This window comes from Pezoporus flaviventris, unplaced genomic scaffold (genome assembly GCF_033815535.1).
Source record: "Pezoporus flaviventris isolate CSIRO_AGI_PZ_B2104156 unplaced genomic scaffold, CSIRO_AGI_Pfla_v1 ptg000072l, whole genome shotgun sequence".
NCBI classification, from domain to species: Eukaryota; Metazoa; Chordata; class Aves; order Psittaciformes; family Psittacidae; genus Pezoporus; species Pezoporus flaviventris.
In genome coordinates, this window is record NW_026892620.1 from 8,869,346 (window position 1) to 8,890,819 (window position 21,474).

The following is a 21,474-nucleotide window of genomic DNA, read 5'->3' on the forward strand; positions in this document are numbered from 1 at the left end:
AGAAAGACTGGAGTAGCACAGATGTAACCTTTTCAGTTGTGGTAACTATTTTAAAATCTCACCCAACTCTTTTGTACACAGCTAAACAACTTTAACAGATCAAAGTCTATTCTAGCTACTAGAGATAATGGTCAGCCAGTAGGCATACTTAAACATGAGTACAAATAACCTAAAGCATCATTATAGTAATTCTATGATAGGTCTAGAATTAACCACAATAATCATGTAGCCAGTATAAGATCTTTAATCAACCATAGCTGGAAGCTTGGCTTGAATATTTTAGGGGGACCTAGCTTCATTGGGCAAACAGCAAAAGCTAACAAAGATGAAAAGGGAATAAGCAACTTGCTGGAGCTATCCTATTAGAATATGGAGAAGTGTCAGTGTTTTATGAAGTGTTAAAGTATACCTAACATAAAGAGGGACAGGTGCAACTGTGTTTTTCCTGTTGATGAATACACAATTCAAGAGTATCAAAACTGGAGAAAAACTGCTTATCTATATAGTGATTATAAAAGCCTTTTAGTTAAATGACATTTACACTGTATATTAACTGATTTGGTGCTTTTGACCGCTACCCTGCCAGTTGGACAATTATGCACCCAGCTTAGGTTTTTCACACACTAAATGGCCAAAGTAAGAAGAAGTTTTCTGCATATCAAATCCTCAACATGTCTTGCTCAGTACTAGTAGCTTGAGGGCTATGACCAATAGCGTTAAGTATTGTAAAATGCAGTCTGAATTTCTGTAGGGCTAAACTAAAGCCAGTGAGCCCTTTGAAGACACCTTTTTCAAGGTTTCACATGATAATTTGGAACATTACCATCCTGGTCAGTTTTGAGCTCGGCAATACCAGCGTAACATGGCCCATGTGTTCTTTTATTATTAAGTCTGTCAGATCCTAGTTTGCAACCCTTACTGTCTTGCTTAGCAAGCAGTATCTATTAAGGGCTTGAAATAAAAATCCCACCTAAAGGATGGTGGTACATACCAAGCCCCAGGAAGGGTTTTAGCATTAGGAATATGTAGTTTCATCTTCAGTTATTCTAGTTTGCTTAGTGACTGCATTTTGTATGGACCACTGCTTTCTGGAGCCAGGGTCTGTGTGGCTCTGGCTGTGTGAGGTGGCAGCTGCTGTGGATTTTCTCCAGGGCAGAGAGCTGGCAAAGGCAAATTTATGTCACTCATTCTCCCTCTACCATGCAGGAAGGGGGAAGGAGTATTAAAGCAATGGGTCCCATTCTGATACTCCTGGAGTGACAAAAGACTGCTTTAGGCCATAAATGGTAACATTCCATGCCAGCAAGTGACCCAGGTAATCTCCACCTGTCAGCAATTGCAGTGTCATTGCTTACTTCAGCTTTTGGGTGAATTTGGGATATTACATATAATTTTTCATTTAGAATTCTTCGGCTGTACCAAGCACATCCCAAATGTTAAATAAATAAGCAGTATTATAGGCATCTCTTCTGCTTTCATGAATTTCACATCTGGGCACAAAGCAAATCCTCAACTCTTTTGGATTGTTAATGGTTTGTCCTGTATTGGTTTTCATGGCCCTTGTGTCTTTAATGCACTATGCCATCCACATTCTTCATAGTGTTCTGGACAGAGGGAATTGTCATCCTGCATGAAGGCAAATGGCAGTGTTAGAAGTGATTCATTGAAAATGTAAGAAATTCTTCCCTGTTGTAGTTGATTGATGGCAGCAACAGGGCATTTCACTTGAGACTGCTTCAACACAGCTAATCTTAAGTCCGATTTAATATTAGACAATCTTCCTGTCATGCAGCTGGCTGACAGGAACATCAGAACATTTCTTTCATCTTATTCCTGCACAGGTTAAGAAACACATATCCGAGGGCTGAAAAAGGTAATTAAATTAAACAAGAACAAACCCTGGTATTATGTCTCTTCTTTCAAGTTTGCACGGAGAATTTTCCATGGCTGTGTGCTCTGAAAAGGGCTCTAATCTAAATGAAATCACACTGCTGATCCGGTGATCCAAAACGGTTTTTAAGGCTTGGGCAAGTGCTGTGGGCTAAATTCAGCTGTCTCTTAGACCTCTTTCCAAATACAGAAATGTGTAAAGTGCTGGTGAAATCTTATGGTCAAACATTACAGCAGAGGTGCAGTTGAACTGTTTCAAGGGTTCGCACAAATTAAAATTCTGTGATGCAGAAAGAACAAACTAAGACAGATTAAAGTAGAGGAAAAGAGCTACAGCACTGTGATTGATGTCCTAAGGATATTGCAGTCTGTCTGTGAGGCCAACAGGAAAGCTGCTTATCATGCATAGCATTTGTAACAAGTGTTCAGCTGGATTCTGACATGCTGTAGAAAAAATGAAGATACAGAGATGCCAATCTGGCCCCTGTAAGCAGTCCGGTCCTGAGATCTAAAAGTAATGAATTTCTTTTTTTGGGTCTCTTCAGCATAGTGTTTTTGCTGTGCATATGTATTTGCTCAGATACCTTCACCTTTCTGGCCCCATGAGCTCTCTGTCTGTGTGCCAGTAACTGGGTGCTTTTCACTTTGCCTGCCCCAACCATCTCCTAAAAATTGCTGCCTCAGCCAGATGTTCCTGCCTTTACACAGCCTGTCCCTCACTTACATCCTGTCTGAGCCTCCTTCCTTATTATCTTGGTGCTGAATTGTGTTATGCCAACATAATACTGTCTATCAGCTAAATAGTCTTAGTTCATTTGGGAAGGCAACCTTTAGTAATTGTCAAGAAGCTTTATTGAATTTTACTAAAGCATACTATGATTAGGATATTATTTATGATATTTTGATTTATTTTCCATTATTAAATATACCACTGGAAAATCTTTTTGTGGGTGTCCAAAGTTGTAGACTGTATGAGAGTCTTATGCATGTATGTGCATGTATACCAAGGCAGTTTATGCATTTTTATTCTTCCTCTATTACCATTTTACTTCCCTGCTGTTGGGGTTTTTTTTTTCTTTTGTGAAGGGAGAGAAAAGTACATTTTACAGCCTCACTTTCTAGTTTCTTTTAGCAAGTCCTTTAACAATTGAGGTAGAATACTTCATTACAACAAAGGAAATTTTAACACTATCAAAAATACAGTGTAAAATATGCAGAGAAACTGTTTAGAACTTGTGTGAAATGGAAATGTAAAAGATGATACTATCTGTTTTGAATCACACCGCTGACAAAAATGTATGATTGATGCCAGTAGGCCTGTCTTAAATTATTGTATTTGTATAGCTTGCCTTGTGGATTAAAAATAAATGCAAAACCTCATTTAGCCACTCTGTTTTGGTGGCTTTGCTGTGCTTTAGGCGTTGTTATTAACCCAGGCTTGTTCTGTATATTTCTGACTGTCAGGCTTTATCTCCTAAGCCTCCCATTCTAGATCGGAATATATAGCCATTTTATGCCACTGGTGTCAAAAGGAAGCCAGCCTGCATGAGAAGGGTTGAGCTGCCTTCTGTCTGCAGTGCTATTAGTGATGAGACATGAGGCTGAGTCCTTTTAAATACGTGCTTAGGCTCTACTCAGCTTTAGTTGAACCAAACTATCTTAAAACACCAGTGAAATTCAACAAGGGATTAATTCTTCTGTGGGCAGGTACAAATCTTCACTAAAAGCCTGAACAAGTGCTGGTCCTTACATCCTCCCATATATACCATCTTATGTTCTAATTTGATCTCATTAAATCCTAGTAGTATGAAGAGTAGCTTGGTCAAGACCCTGAGCTCCAGGTGGGGTTTAACATAAAATGTAAATATTGACAATTGTTTGTCAGAGTAACAACCTCAGATTACTAAAGACTGAGACAGTATTTTACAACTGTGTGTATGAATTTTCTAACATGTTAATATATCTTTGCAAAATAACAGTGTGTGATGCTTGATTTTTGCATTCTTCCATAACAGCTTCACATTCACGTCCCCTGTTCTCCTGGGGTAATTTAAACACTTGATATCTGCTAGAAGGGCAGCACAGAAAATAATCCAGATTTCTGGATTGCAGTGATGATAACTTCTTCACACATGTGAGCTGATAGGGGTGGGTGTTCTGGCTGGACCTCATACTTACAAGCATGGAGTATCTGGTCAGGTTATGAGGTTCATGAGCAGTCTTGGTTGCAATGGCCATGAGATTGTGGAGTTCAGGATCCTGCAAGGAGGGGGAAAAAGCCAAAAGACAGGACCACAACCCTAGTGTTCAGGAGAGAAAACTTTTCATGTTCAGGTGTCTGCTGAAGAATCCCATGAAATACAGTCCTAGAGATAAGGTGGTCCAGAAGAACTGGGTGATTTAAAACACAGGACAAGGTTACCCAGGCAGGTTGTACAGTTTCCATCCTTGGAGATACTCAACACCTGACTGGATGTGGTCCTGAGCAATCTTCTCTATGTGATGCTGCTTTGAGCAGGGGGGGTAGACTAGATGATTGTAAGAGGCCCATTTGCAGTCTCAGATCTCTGAGTCTCCTGGAATACCTGCTCCAGCTGACTGCTTGAGCAGGCAGAAGCAGACTAGACAACCCCAAGAGATCCCTTCAAACCTAAATAACTATGTGATTCTGTGAATATAAACCAGTAGAGGTACGCAGAATCTTTAGGAAGAAGATGAGAAGGGGCAGGGTTCTTCTATATTTTCAGTGTTATTTTTCCTGAAATCTTGTCAGGTACTTCTACATTTTAACACAGGAACAAATAAAAATGGGCTTTTTCAATGCGAACACAAATTAAATTTACACACAAACACAAGGAACCATAATGGTGTGTAACTTACATTGTGTTTGCAAATAAGCATTAAAAACATAAACTGTATTACTTGTTAAACACTGTAAAAAATATCAATATTAGTGACCATTCAGGGATGGTTTAATGTAAGATAACATTTTGCCAACATTCTGCCTGTTTGACTGTAGATTCTACTGGAACAGCTGTGGCTGACCCAGTGAGGGTAGTGATTTTCAGGGTAAATCGTAAAACCACATTCTATGTGGTGGAGGCCTAGAAGTTAGTTCTTTGAACTTCGGGCATACCTCTTATCCCTACTGTTTGTGCAGCTCATGGATGTGAACTCCTGGCCATTGCTGCATGACTCCATTTCTCTTTTCTCCCATGAGATTGCAGCAGCAATGACACAAAGCATTAAGTGCACAGATAAATGAAAATGAAATATCCGTGAGGTACTCCACAGTTTATCGGCCCAGATGTGCATATCTAATGTATATATCGATGTTTTACACTTTGAGGTAATAGTTTGCTATCAGATAAAAGCCATATTACTTGTCTTTCTTGAGCAGAAGCAATGCACAAGAATTAATGTTATTTGTTCCTGAACAATTAAGTTATTGAGATCTGCCTGAATAAATTGTAATGAAGGAGTGTTAACCAAGGACAACTGAGTAGATAGAAGTACAGTTTATGCTTTATAAACATACTGAAGTAATACATATCGTATCAAATTATAAATCTTCAGTAAGAAGTCAACTGGCAAATAAAAAACTTTTCAGTAAAAAAAACCCCAACTCACACATATAAACCCGTTTCAGCAATATATCAATATATTTTAAAGAATAATTATTAGAATCATATAAAGAAGCTTTATAAAAACACATTATTGTAGTTGATTATGTTTTGACACTGTAATAAAACTTTATAATGCATATGTTTGACTCATTTTGATGATAAAGTTTCCTTTTTCTTTTGCAGAAAATGATGAGGTCATCCGTGTTTCATATGTTCATACTAAGCATGGTGGCTGTAGATGTGATTGTTGCTGCTAGTAACTACTACAAAGGAGAAAATTTCAAGAGACAATATGATGAATTTTATCTAGCTGAGGTGAGTAAGCTGAAATGACTCTCTGGATATTTTTCAAGGTATAAGCTAAAGTATAAAATGTGAATGTCAAGTATATTTTAGTATGTAATTTTTTTTGTTCCCTTAAGTATTCTGAGAATTCTTTGCTAACCTGTTCAAGTTCCTCTGGGTGACAATGACTGACAGCCCTGTCTTAGAACCTTTTGAAAGGTAATTTCCTCAAACAAAATGTCAGTAGTAATGAGCTGAGGCTGATGTATAACATCTGCAGGCAGTGCATGGCTGCTGAGTTGCTGTCGTTCTGTTGCAGGAGTGTAAAATGCAGAAGAATTCAACTCTGAAAAAAATGACAAAATACTGTCTTTAAAGAATAATAATATAGTACATTTTCCTAAATAATCTTTATGCACCATACATATAGCTGCAAGAAGGTCCCTAAGCATAACCAAAATAGTCTTGAAAATCGCCAAGCTTCAACAGTCTCAAGAGCACACACAAAAATACTTATCCAGTCATGAATTTGGTGAATAAGGAGGCTATGCTCCTGAACCAGTGAAACAGGGGTAAAAAAGTTTCATTATAAATGACATTCTGGCAGGGAGCCTGCTTCAGTCATTGGCTGGTCAAGGATTTTACTGTAGAGCATGCATTGGAGATCCTAGAACCTTGTCTACATGTGCTTCTAGTACTATTTAATTCAGTTTGAAAAAGAAAGAAAGAAAGAATTTGAGTCTTTTGTTACTAATATACAGCCATAGTTTAGAATAGATACTTGTTTTTCCTGAATCAAGAGTGAAATCAGTATTGTAGCATTCTTTATTAAAAATATTTACTTTGATGGGCACTGTGAGTTGTGACTTTATCTGTAGAGTATAAAGCCACCAGTGCTGAAATTCACCAGGATTAGTTCTCTGAAAGTGTTGATCATGGTTGCCTCGATTGGGCACATGTTATGGTTTCCCTGATTTCAATAATTACGGAGTCCTTCTTTGGGGACAAAAAGGACATTCTTAGGCTAGAGTGCATGATAGCGGTATAGTCCTTGTGATTCCTTTGCCATTGGTATTTGCCGTTCGTTGTTGGCAACAAATACACCAGTGGCAGGGGAATCACAAGACAAGAAGTTCAATGGTTTCTGCTCTTGTGGTTTTAAATGTCTTAAATACATTTGAGAGTCAGACTCAAGTGCCAGCTCTAAACCCCTAGTCCATAATATCATGACGCTTTACAAATCTCCCTTTTCTAAGGGAGATTGACTTGATACCCATTTTTTAATTTATCTTAGTTTTAGAATTTGTATCAAACATGATATAGCAGGAGATAGCTGTAGTTTAGAGTAATTGTGAAATGTGTTATCTTTATTTTTTCTCAACTTCTGAGCATATTCAAAAAACAACATAAACTTGAAAGATCCTGGGAATAAGTCATCAGAATAAAACCAGTAAATGCTGGATTTTCTTATGACACAGATTTGAGGATAGAAGTGAGGACAGGGAAACTCATTTTAATCTCTGTTCTGCTTTAAAACTGGCAGGCAGCTCAGCCTGCCACTCACTTACTGTCCCCCAGTGAGAGTCACTCACTCACTCTTCCCCAGTGAGATGGGGAGAGAATTGGCAGGGTGAAAGTAAGATGACTCATGGGGTGAGATAAAGACAGTTTAATAGGGAAAGCAAAAGCTGTGCACACAAGCAAAGCAAAACAAGAAGTTCATTCATCACTTCCCATAGTCAGGCAGGTGTTAGCCATCTCCAGGAAAGCAGGGTGACATGATGCATAACCATTGCTTGGGAAGACAAAGACCGTCACCCCAAACATCTCTCCCTTCCTTCTTCTTCCCCAGGTCTATATGCTGACCACGACACCATATGGTATGGAATGTCCCTTGGTTCAGTTGGGATCAGCTGTCCTGGCTGTGTCCCCTCCCAACCTCTTGTGCACCCCCAGTCTGCTCGCTGGTGGGGTGGGGTGAGAGGCAGACAAGGCCTTGACTGGGGTGCAAGCACTGCTCAGCAACAGCTAAAACACCCCTGTGTTAGCCACACTGTTTCCAGCACAAATCCAAAGCACCATCCAAACTGATAAAGAAAATTAACTCTAGCCCAGCCAACTAGGCCGGAAACAAATAATGAAGTCAGCATTAAAGCCTGAGTCTGTGAACTTCTTGCTGTTTATACCCAGGATACAGCAAGTGGAGCCTGGATTCTTAACAAAATAACATTAATTCTATTTATACTCAAAATAGGAAACGCTGCCTGTGCTATTCCTATTTTGGCACTGAATATATAGTATAATTATGCTTTTATTAATCAGCGCTAGAAATACTCTCTTCAACATCAAGTGTACATTTCAAGTGAAGGGTTTGGGTGTTTTTTTTTTCCAACAGAAATATTTGACAAGGTTTAGAAATTCAAGATGAACATGTCATTAGACTAGAGTATAATTCTGGCCTGAAAGTAACATCCAGTTTTCTTTAAAGATATATTTTTCTGTTTCTGTATAGCTTAGATTATTGATATGTAAGTGGGGAGGTTGTCATAAAACTCATTTGTTTGCATTCTACATGTTTACATTTCTAAGTATGTAAGTTAAATTAGTCTGGAATAGTGAAAGGTATTCTGTTTATTTGTAAGGTATACTTATTTGATGTGCATTTGTTGGGGTTTGTTATTATTTTTAACCGTTGATGCTTTTACTGGAAACACAATAAAAATCAAACAAGAACAAACCCTGTGTATCTTATAGAATGAGATATAAAATACAGAATCCGAACAGCAGGAGACCAGAAAAATTCTGGGAGAGAGGAGAAATTGATAAGCTGTTGTCATTTGCTACTTGGTTATTGTGAATCTTGTTCTTTGCAGCACAGGACATACAAAGAAATTGTTTGTAATAGCCTTGAGGAGACTGAATACTCAAACAATGCAGATTATTCCACAGTGGCTGGCTTGTTTCCTTGGTGAGGGAGACTGGTTGAAGCAGGATGCAATACTGGCTTGTAAACCAGTTGCAAAGAGGCTGTCAGGTTGGACATTGGCTGATACTGAGCTCTGCCTCTGCAAAAAAAAAAGATGTTAAGAGACTACTGGAAAAACAAAATGCTGCTGAAGGAGGCATTGATGCCATAAAGCTTTTGGGTGACTGAACGGGAGGTAGCCCTCAGAGAAGCAGCCCATTTCAGGTAGCTCCTCTTTGTCCTCCCCAGAGCAAAACTGGCAACCTGGTAAAGGGTGGCTGCTCACGCTTTACGTCTGCTCTTTTTGTGTGGGTCTGCTCTGGCCTCTTATGAGAATTTGCTTTTCCCCTGTCTCTACAGCAATGAAAGGAGTAATTTCAGCTTAGAAAAGAAATAAAGAAAGAAAGAAAAAAAGAGGCTCTAAGATTGTATTACATTTCACACCTAACAAAAAGTTCTAGTCAGATATTCCAAATCTCCTCCTGTATTTAATTACAAGGAAGGAAAAAAAATACAAGTCTGTCAGCAGGAAGACAGGTGTATAAATGTAATCAGATGTTATGCAAACCATTTGATACATTTTTAAGTGCTAGGGGTTTGAATTCATTTGACAAGCATGTAAAATGCAAATGATCCCACCCACACATTTCTAGAATAAATTAAAATACACTTAACATCATATTTGTTAGTCTTGTCCTAATAGGAAGCCTATGTACTCTGAAGTATGTATGTGTGTATTTAAATGGCATTGCTATTCTACCTGCTCTGTAACTGAACTCCACCTGCTTTCTCCCTACTGCTCCATTTTTCCTAATTTGACCACCTTATTCTTTTAGGACTCAATTAGATGTATTTTCATTAAAAGTGAGCTTTCATTTTAATATTTTTTGATAAAGCGTTGTGGTTTAGATAGAGATTTTCATATAAAGAGGTAGTCTGTTCAGACTCGGCTCATTGCTCTCCACAAGCTCTTTGAGCTACCAGAACAAGGTCTGAAAAACTGGCCAGATGCATTTGAGAATATGAGCATGAACGTGTCCCTACACTGTGTATGACTGAAATCATACGAATATTTCTTCCCTAATGTGAAGAAGGTTTTGAAGTGCTATGAAGCATTCTTCCTTGATTTAGCCATTCAGAGGACATTTGACACCTGATAACTACTTTGCATTCCTTGAGGAGCTATATAATATAGCTTCTAGCACTGCTCATAAATAGCTGTGTGGACAAGGGGAATAAACATAGGACATAAACTTCAGTGTTTAATTCTCTACACCTGCTTTGGGACAGTCCTGTCCACATAAAATATGTAAAACTTTATTTAGCTATCTCACCAAACCGTTCTTTCATGTTTAGAAATATATTTTTTGAGGGACTGGAGAGTTTAAATTTTCAGTAATATGAGTATTTAAGGCAGCATCCCAGAGATTGTCACTGTCAGATTCAGGATTAAAATCTTAGTCTCTAACTTCGTTATCCTCTGCCAATTCTAGTAAACTTTATGGGCTACAGTCAATTAAGTTCTCTATCTTAAAAGACTAATAATGCTTTTCCTCAAAGGAGGTTTGAGCTGTATTTTGTTAATGTTTGCAGGCACTTTAAAAGTATTAGTTGTATATATAGATGCCACCTAATTTTATATCAGTATCTCTTTTAAGCCCCAAAGTGTGTAAAGTGTCAGAGGGGAAAATTGCTGAGTCAAGGAAAAACATCTTTTCCATTGGGTTTCCTGGCTGTTGGGAAGCAAGGAAGAGAGTATCTCAGGGTATATACAGTGGTAAAATAAGAAGGCAGGTTAGAAATAAGTGTGTCTAGCCAGAAAGATTTTTGGAAGTGACAGAAGTAAGAGAAAACAAATACTGAAGTTGTAAACCTATGCAAAATTGTGTCCCTTTTTTCCAACTGAACATCATGGGGTTTAATGTATAAAAATTTCAAAAAGCCTCTGGAAGAATCCCACAATCATTCAATGCTTACAAGTAGATTTCTTCCCCTGTAACTTCTACCCTTACTCTCTTTGCTTAACTTCTTTAACACCATCTCTTTTTAAAATTGTGAAAGTTTACCAGTTCTGTAATGAGTTTGAATTTCCTGGGTTTTTTTAAGTTGTTTTAATGTTTAAGTCCCATCATCCCTTTTCATAGTTGTTTTGGTTGTCATATTACTGTGGAAGGTTTAGAAAATTGGGAGTAGCAATTTTCCACCAAGAGACCTTTAAACTTGGTTTTATTCCTTAGATCTCTTAAAATTCTTCATACAGTTCACATGGTCTGCTTCACATTTTGAAAAAAACATCTTATAATTGTTTCCATTTTATCTGTGTCACAAAGTGAAAGGTCAGCTGGGTGGATTCATTACTTCATGCTTTCCAAACTGGGAAACCTACAGGTCTGTGTTGACACTTCATAAAATTTCATGAAGTGTATATTTTAAGGAAGAATATGAGACAATATGAGGAAATCTATTCCTGATCATTTATTCTGTTCAGAGCATGAGTGGCTTTGTTAAATATTATGGAGATATTTATTTTTGCCATAGAAAACCTTAATAGACATTATGTCATAGAAACCTGTAATTTAACTCAGTGTTTTGAATGCGTCTTTCTTGTTTTATATTTTCATCTAGGTTGCTTTTACAGTTCTGTTTGATTTAGAAGCTCTCCTGAAGATCTGGTGTTTGGGTTTCACAGGATACATCAGCTCATCTCTTCACAAGTTTGAGTTGCTGCTTGTAATTGGAACCACTCTTCATATTTATCCAGACCTCTATCACTCTCAGTTTACATATTTTCAGGTATGATCAGATACTTTTACAATTTACTGTATATACCAAAAAAAAATATTAACCATCAACATTTCACTCTCATTTACTTCCATTCTCAGACTACTGAAGTACACACAATTTAGGCTTAGTTTAGGAATACCTTAAAAATAACAAATAGGATTCCTTATAGCTTTGCTGAGAAATCCTTTCAGTTTTCAGTAACTCCTATTTCTTATCTGAGCTACACTGTTCAGCAGGTTCTGGATTAGTTTATTCACTGTCCTTCATTGAGCCTTTTCCTTGCACACAGCTGTTTACAGCAGCATCACCTTCCTGTAATGTCTACTGCTGCTTCCTGGCTTCTTCCATGAGGCCTTCGTACATTTGCTATTTCTTCCCCAAATCTTCATCTCTGTGGCAGTCACGTACCTAAGGGTCTCCACTCCAGTTATTGTGGATCTTCTGAGGTCATTTCTCCAGAACCATCTTAAACCATCTCAGAGTTGTTTTTTATGGCTTTCCAACCATTTATTATCTAGAGGGAAAATGTGTTTATTGAGCATCTTCCTACATTTTCACTTTGGGGAAGAACACGAAGTAGGGACAAAGAAAGACTTATTAATTCAAACTTCTGATTCTTCCTCTGTCAATCAGCCCAACCAATTCCCCATTCATTCTTCTTGAAGTGCTTAGAGTTGCTCCAGTTGTGGGAGAAAGCACTGAGATGCATTATAATGTGTTATATTCTACAGTGCTAAAGAAAGGGATTTAAAAAATACATATTAAAGGATTTGTATCTGTCCATTATTCAGCAATGGATTGTCATAGTGAATAATTAATAATCAATAAAGGCAAATAATAAATCATCAGACAGAGTACGGTCAATAAATGTGGTTAGCTACAGTGACACATATTATGATCAAGTAAGTACAATACGGGGGGAGCAGTCTCCAAAAGTGTAGGTTGAAATAGAATGCTCTTTTTAGATTTCTGCAAATGACCTCCTGTATTTTTTTTAAATGATTCTACAAGCCTGCTCAAGAAAGCTTTCAGGATGACAAATTCTATTTTACTTTTACCTGGTCTCATTTGAAAGTTTTCAGATTATTTTAGCTTTTAGTTTGCAGTCCAAATGTGTAAAATGTTGTTATTCAGTGTAGCATTATATTTCTAATCTGCAAGAAAACGTAATCTAGCAGGAGTATGACGTTGTACTCTTGTGTCAAAAGCATGCAGGAAACTTAACTGGGAGCAATCAGTTAAAATAGTTACATAGTTAACAGTTGGTCCATATTTATTAGGGCAGAATCCACTTACATGTGATGATTTCTTTCTAAGAATTTTAAATATAAATTATGAAGATGTTGCACTAAACGGGTAACATCATTACCTCATAGGATTGAAAGTATAATGAAAATGTAGCCACATGTTGATTAAAAAAAGTCTTCTCTTTTTAATGGATTTAATAAGTTTCATGGGGCAGGGGTGGTGGTGTTTTTGGGTTGGGTTGGTTTGGTTTGGTTTTGGTTTTGGTTTTAAGTGCTAGCTTTTGTGACAGAAAATGCCAGGATGTGCTTTTTTTCCCAAATACCTGAGAGACACAGATTTTGCAAGCAGAAACACCTGCTACACTGAAAGATTTGGGTTGTATTTTGCAATGCAAATCCCCTAAGAGGCAAATGACAGTAAGGTTGGAAAATATGTTACCTTTGATGTCAGCGTGTAAGGGAGGTATGCACTGTATTCCCCCGCAATTAAGCTTCTAGGCAAGCTAGATAACACATTTTCAAACCAACCAAGGTCAAAAAGTCTTTTTCACATGGATATGTCTTCATGTTCGGCAGATTTCTAGGCCTTTAGGTATTAATGATGACAGGTTAAATGTGTTTCTTGTCAGCCAACAAAGCAGATTACTGAAAACAGAAGTCTTGCCACATTCTAGCAAGCATAAATGTTTGGCTTATATAGCCTTCCTTAGCATGTATTTCGGCCTGCATTATTCATTTTATCATTTATCGTGGTCTTTATCATTACCTTTTGCCAACACATCATTCATTCTTCACCACATTGGCTACTGTCCACCCTCCCACCTATCTTTCTTGCATTTGCTGTACATTGATTCAAAACACTTTGCAAAACTTTCTGTGAAAGACTACATCAAACCACCATTCCATGTCTATAATCTATGGAACACAAAATCAGTGAAGAAATTACAGACTTTGCATATTATTGTAGAGTTCTGTAATGAACTGGCATAAAAGGGAGAGATATAAACAGAATTTGACCTATACTGGTCTGAAGAGACGTGCCTGGGGAAAATATTGCTGAGTCATTTTCTGAATACATATCATTGCTTTTAGGAGATGCAGCCATTCTTTGTAACAAAGCTGTGGTTCCTTTTTTGTATTTTTTATTTGTTTTTTAATATATTTTTATATTTATTCCAAATAGTGCAACTTCTGCAGCTCTTAAATCTAATACAATTTGCAATCCAATTACAAAGAATGCATAAATGTTCATTAGAGTATACTTTTGCTAGATTCAATTTGTCATCTAATGAAAATAAATGGAAAAAACAAAACCAAATAGTATGAGTAAGATTAGTGTGTCGCTTAAGGGTCAATTAAAGTTCCCCAAAGGAAGGGGTGAGGGGGAAATAAGGCAGATAATGCAGTTTATCTAAAGTACAACTCAATACCAACTTGCATGAGATCTTCACTCCGCTGGGGTCTGTATCTAAATTAATACTGGTGGAAACAGAGCTAACATTTACACTATGAGTAGATCTTGTAAGTAAGAAGGCACTAAATTAACATGTTCATAGTTCTTGGAAATCTCACTTGTCTCACTGTCTGTCATTGCCTTGGTAACCAGTTTCACATACTCAGATTATATGTAATATGATCACAGGACCAATATGAAAGAAAAGACCTTACCTTACTCTAATATTGTGAAAGTTTATTTCACAGAAGGGGTCTGGTGTATTTGGAATGAGTTGTTCACTTGAGGTGGCTGTTTCTGTCTCTCCCCTTTGGCAATAAAGCCTAGATGACTAGAATATTCTGCATACCTGATGGCTAGGTATAGAGAAGAGTTTCATGCAAAAGGCAAAGGTGTACATTATTAGAAAGCTGCAAGGTTCAGTGAACTCTTTCTGTGAGCAACCTCTGTCAAACTTATTTTTTCTCCAAAAGCAGCACAGTAATTTTATTTGACCCGTACATAAGGTCAACCTACAATTGCACTGTAATTCCTACCTTTCAGTTTCAATATGATTCTTTTGGAAGTACAGGTGGTACCTTGGTCTAGAGGGTCTTTTTCTGTGTAAAACTAGCAGAATCTCATTTGCCCCATATCCTGCTGTCTCCTGCCTCCAGCAACTACTGTTGATGCCACTCCCTCTTGTTGATGCTGATGTTCATGTCACTGTCTGTGTCACTGTCAGTGGCATAAATGGGAGTATCAGAGCTATCAACAGGTTTTTTGAGGTGGACTCAGCAGTGAATGCGTAAGGAGTTCCACACACAATCACAGTTCTGCTGCCACTACTAGTACCAAGAGATATCAAATATGTCAGTGGCACAATTTCCCCTGTATATAGCATGAAATAGCAAAATATGTTCATTATCAAACTTGCTAGGTTATATGGTACACAATGCCAAATAATTTTACCTTGGGTCACTGAAACAGAAAGATGACCTGTAGAAGAGCTGGCAGTTCTTTGTGTGTATCTATAACCTGGTTTAACAAATAATATAGAATTATAGTAAAATGTAGGTTGAAAGTAGCCTTTCAAAGTCATGTCATCTAGCCTTCTTCTCAAAGCTGAGCCTTCTTCAAAGATTGTTCAGAAGCCTGTCCCTTTAGAATAATTACGGATTTTTAACACTGATGACCTTCATTGGTCTGTAATTCCACATTAAGATCACATTTACTATCTCTGGTGTGTTTTGCCTATGACCTTGTTCCCTTTGTTACCCCCAAAACAGCTTTACCCAATTACATTTCTGTGATGCCTCTGTGGCTGGTGAGCTGGGGCCCTTGAGTATCCTCCTGTGCCTGTACTCTCAGTTTGAACAAGATGCTGTTATCACGTCTGTATGCCTTGATGCTGCATTTTAAGCAAGGCTCACAGACAGCTTATTCCATGCGAAATTACAGCTTGTTACCGTATCTTAGAAATAGAGTTATGTAACAATAAGCATTACACCGCATAATCATAAAAAGCTAAGAAAAGGACAAAGTAGGTTAAAAGTTACGTGGTCATGGGTAACTGCTGTTGCTAGTTAAAAAAAATGTTCAGGCAGGCCAAGATAAGTACAGGCAAAACTTGACAGGTTCCAGGGCTTGTGTTCTTAACCTAACACATAACTTGTGGTCTATTACAAGTGGAGGCAACTTGATATTTACTGGGCTACAAGGCTGCAAGTCCCTTTTTGGCCTTGAATTTTCTGATTCTGTGAAAAGTTGTTGATTAATGTGATAATAAATGAATACAGTTGTATTTTCTCTTTCTTTGCAGGTTCTTAGAGTAGTTCGGCTTATAAAGATTTCTCCTGCTTTGGAGGATTTTGTGTATAAGATATTTGGACCAGGAAAAAAACTTGGGAGTTTGGTGGTATTTACTGCCAGCCTTTTAATCGTAATGTCAGCAATCAGTTTACAGATGTTTTGCTTTGTGGAAGAACTGGATAGATTTACAACCTTTCCACGGGCAAGTATCAAAACCATTGATTACTTGTTGCTTGTAATTATTTTCTTATCATTAACAAGATATTTTCTTACCATTGGTGGTGGTAATGTTGATGCTAGCTTAACCGGGGGACTTAATGATCTTAAAGGTGTTTTCCAGCCTAAATGATCCTATGATCCTGTTGTGGTTTAACCCGGCAGTTAACTACACATGACACAGCCATGGTGAATAAGAATATACAAAACAAGGGATGCACAATGCAGCTGCTCACCACCTGCCAACCATTGCCCAGCCAGTCCCTGAGCAATGGCCCCCATCCATGCTGAAAAGTCCTTGAATAAATGTATAACACTGTTCAGCAACAACTAGTACATCAGTGTGTTATCAACATTATCCTCATCCCAAATCCAAAACACAACACCGAAGCAGCTACAAGGAAGAAAATTAACTCTATCCCAGCTGAAACCATGGCAGATTCTACAATTTGTTATTATATTAGTGGTCTGCTTTCCTTCTGAGAACCATGGAGCATTTTATCTCCATATGTGTAGATAAAGCAATTCTATTTTCTGGTTGTAACGGCCACCCTGTAGTCCTTCAGTAGTGAAGATTGTCTTTGTTTGTGTTAGGTATTCTGTTTCTGCTGTTAAGGGAACACAGAAATTTCACACATGCACCCTGATGGTGACTTCAGCAAAGCATACGGTACCTTAGCATGTTACAGAAAGAAGATTCATGTGCATAATCATCAATATTAGCCACAAAAATTGCATAAAACATGTCTACACATGATTCATATCTTCATGTTATGAAAGTGATTGTTCTTGATTTGTAGAGGAATGCTTGTTTTACACAGGACTATAAAATCTGTCTGCACTGACAAATGTTTGCCTTTGGGGTATAAATAATAGATATTTGTGGGCATTGCGTTAATTCGGAACAGAATATTGAAAATCAGTGAAAATTGGAGCTAATGTATTTATTGAAGCACACTGTTATGAATGAAAATACTGCCATCTCTTTAATAACAGATTAGACTGAGTGTACATGGATTGATTCCAGCGACAATTTATTTGTTTCTGTCATTCCAGCTTGGTTATCCAGTGTATCTATTTTAGTGAAAGTGCATTAGTTAGAACAATTAAATAACAATGAATAAGGCAGCCTCAAGGGTCATGCATTGAGCAAACAAAATAGCTAGGCAACAATTTGTAATTATCAGCCTGGACTTGATGTATGGGAAGCTAGCCATCAAATGTAAGACACAAACTACCTACCCGCAGAGAATAATGTAACACCATGCTTTCTATTTTGGAAAATGTACTTAGAAAAGCAGCCAGTAGGATCATTAAGAATTCATTATAATTACTTTTTTTAAATGCTGAAGAAAGCAAAAAAAAAAACACAAAACAAAAAAAAAACACCAAACAAAACCAATAAAACTTAAGCTTTTTTAATCTAGTCAAAGCTCTTCTCTAAATTGGATATTACCACTATATTGTATGCCCAATTCCCATGTATAGCTTCTGAAAAAATACTTTCAACTGCAAGTTTGAAATCATCATGGAATTTTGTTTTGGAATTATTTTTATTATTTATGCAAAATAATAATGAAGTCCTGCAAGAATTACTGCAGTATAATTTAAATAAGACATTCACAGCCACCTGCACATTTTAACTAGATAAGTAGATACATATATATCTGAGAATGATCCACTTGCAGTAAAACATTGCCAAGATACATCAAGATATTAATAAAGTTTTAAATTGTTTCAAGCATTTAAATCTGAGGCCATCTAAGCTTCAATAAAAGCTTCTATCATATTAAAATTTCAACAGATTTATATACTAAATACATTGAAGAGTGAGAAGATATTTTCAGCAGCAAATCATAGGTTTTTACCAATAGAAAATATCTGAACTTGTTTTCTATTTTCTGACATAAGTTTTGGAGAAATGGAAGGTTAGCAATAATAAAGTACTGTTTTGTACAGTACTGAATTGAAATGCTTTTAATAGTTTTTATATGATAGAAGGGTCTCACCTTATTTTCTTAGTTATTGTTTATTTGTTTATATATGTGAATACTTAAACATATTCACCTTGTTTTGAAAGTTTCAGAAGTATAATTTACAGGATGTGATTTCTCTTTGTAGCTTTTTCGTGGCACATCTCTTAATAAGTTAATAGAGTCAGAGAAAAATTTGTACTCACAAAAACATTGTGATTGATGGGGTGAGTGATGGTGTCCCTCTGAAGTAGTGTGTCTTCATAGCAAAGGCTGGGGGATTCCCACTCATTTTGTCTACTCTTAATAAACATCCCTGAATCAGTTTACAATAAGACAATTATAAAGTATGTAATTTTGCTTTTGCCTGGAATACATTATTTTCAAAATGTTACTGAAGACATACTTGCATTACTGTATGACATAGGAGATGATACGAGGCCTGCAATAGCAGAATTTACTGAGATTAATTTTTAGGACCTCATCCCCAAGGAAGAGCAAACCTAAACTGGCCAGGATTATTGCTGTGGGCTTCTTCAGTTACAAATACAGAGAGAACAAGCACACTAACAAAAATGGTGACACTAGAGGCTAAATTTTGAGGGTTTACATTAAAGTGCTTTTTACACTGAAACAGACAAAACCTCAAATCATCTTGAAACTGTAAGTGCTTTATGAGAAGGCACAGTATGGGTTTTGGAACAAGTAGACCTCCTCCTTTCGCTAATGCCTCTAAATGGCATGTTTTCACATGGTTTCCTGTCAACAGTCAATAGGCACAAGCTCAGTGTTGCTATGGCTACAAATTTCACCCTTCTTTTGGCCACTGCAGCTTCCCAAATGGACTGGCTTTCTGTCTAATGCAAGTATAAAAATATAGTTGTTCTCCATAATGTTTTTAAGCGATCAACCATCTCTATTCTTGCACATCTTCTTGGGCTGCACATACTGAGCCATGAGAAAGGCAGGCAGTGGCTGGCAACCCTGAAGATGGAATGGGAGGGGAGAGACTCTGTTCAAATGCATCAGTGTAAGATGACCACTAAGAAATTTTAAAATTCCCTGTATGGAAAACAAAGCACATTGCTAGTGTCTCTGACTTCCATGCCAAACTCCTGGGGCTTGGGGCCATGTGCTGGCTACTCGGTGTCTCAAGTTACAAAGCTGGGAATGCTGTTCTTTTAAGTGGGTCAACACAAGATGAAAGCCGGGCCCAGCTGATCTCAGCAGCAAAAATCTCCCAGTCTTCAGCAAAACCAGGGCTTCGCCCCTAGCTTTGAGCTTGGAGAAAGCTCAAGCTGTTAGATGTTAGATCAACTTCAGCATCATCCATTAAAAAAATTGAACAACGTGGTCTTAATTCTCTGATCCAGTTGAAATCTCAGTGCCACTGCCACAGGATGGCTGCTCTTCTCTCAGGGTGTTACTGAGCACTCATGACTGAATTAGGTGAAGAAGGTAACTTTACACAGCTAGAACAGATTGCAGACAATTCACAGCACTGGCCTAAATCCTGTTAGCTTAATTTGCAGAAATAATCCCACTGATTGTAGGATTGCTGCCATGAATAAAGCCATTGGGATTGGGCCCATAATATTTTGTGGACAAGCAACTGTTACAGGACAAATACATTATAATTGTAAGTAGTAACTGTGTGGCATCACCTATGTAATAGTTGGACAGGATATCGGAAGTGGCACTTCAGCTCGTATATTCCACCAAACCTTTGCTGATCTTCCACTATAAATAAAAAGGTAGTTTGAGTTCCATCATCAAAGCAGCTAATTAAGTAATAGGGCATAAATACTCAAAGAAATTGACAGTCTTTTCTATAACATGAATTAATTCAGAAAATCACCATTTGCATAAATCTTTTAAGTCTCATCTTCACAGATGTTGATTCTGTCAGCTAGTTGCATTTCAAATTAATTTTAAAATAAACAGTGGGAAGTATACCTTTCAGCTAAAAATAACTTGCTCCAAAGTAGATGTGAAGCATATACTTCTTGTGTACCTCCTTATTTTCTTAAAACTAATGTTTTGTCATGTACTGGACTTTCACGTTATGAAAAATGTTTTAATTATATTGAAAAATCATTTTATGTAATTATATGCTTTATGGACAGCTGTTTTACATGGATGATTAGATTTTTGTGATGTTAAAAGAATGTCTTTTCTATAGTAATCTGTTGCTTCTATTAATGAGAGGTCCACAACATAGTGTTGGAAGTATCTTTACACCTTCAAGAATTTTTTTTTTTTTCTAAAAAAAACAATAAACTATGGTACTTCAGTATAATTCAGAAGAAAGGATACTGCACTCTTTCCAGTCCCTAAGGTATTTTTAAAGCCGGAAGTGTGGTGTATTACTTAATGTAGTGCCCACCTTATATATCAGCAACAAGTGTTGCATCAGTCACTGGCTTCAGAGATGCTCGAAATGCAGGGAAACAGTGACTGCCTGGTTGAGCTTCACCGCCTTACCAGGAAAGGAAGCTGAGAAGCAGTTCTGAGCACTGATGGGGTGGTTGTCGTATTCATCCTCAAGCATCACTGGCAGCTATAGAGGCTGAATTTTCTGCTTTCTTTCTGCATGCTTCTGTGACTACAGCAGGCCTCTCCTAGGTAAAGACCCAATATTTCCTTCTCCGCAGGTTTTTCATGGGGAGGTATTTTACAGAGCTAGATTATGCCCTTGATTTCTTAATACAGAAACAGTGTGGCAAACTATGCCACAAAGTCTTCTTTTCTTTGTGCCAAGTACATTATTGTGTTAATGTGCTGTTCCTGAGGGTGTCAGGCACACTAAGCATAGACCTAATATATCACTTTGTGAACATTTTGAATTTGAAGATTCCCTTTATCTGGAAGCTGCATTGTTAATATCTTCAGTTTCTAACATTTTTTTGTTGTGTATTAACCTTGAGTAAGATATCAGCTTGATCCTCTCTGTCTGGAAAGAAGTACTTTTGATGTCAAGCAACAGCAAAAGAAAAATGTGTGATAGTTCACCCTCATTGAGAGATTTAAGACTCAAGATCCACACTGTGATACCACAGTCAAACTCATATGGCTGAGGGAGAGCAGTCTTCAGTGTCTGTTCACAATGTAAAATATACAATGTCATGCTCACGTTCATACTGAGTTAGATTCTGATTTGTGCTTTAGGCTCAAGCTGGGGTTTCAAAGGTCCTACGAAACCTGGGTTGTAGGCTTATCTGGATTCATATACTTCAATCACCAA

General features: G+C 37.4%; 1 protein-coding gene across 1 annotated transcript in view; it reads left to right on the forward strand.

The window, feature by feature from the left end:
- The window catches only part of NALCN (sodium leak channel, non-selective), a 232,563-nt gene that overhangs the window by 108,522 nt on the left and 102,567 nt on the right, over positions 1–21,474 (forward strand). Inside the window, exons 11-13 of the mRNA XM_061472826.1 lie at positions 5,700–5,831; positions 11,392–11,559; positions 16,052–16,243. Of these exons, the coding sequence (XP_061328810.1) occupies positions 5,700–5,831; positions 11,392–11,559; positions 16,052–16,243 (492 nt within the window). The remainder of the gene's footprint in view (positions 1–5,699; positions 5,832–11,391; positions 11,560–16,051; positions 16,244–21,474) is intronic.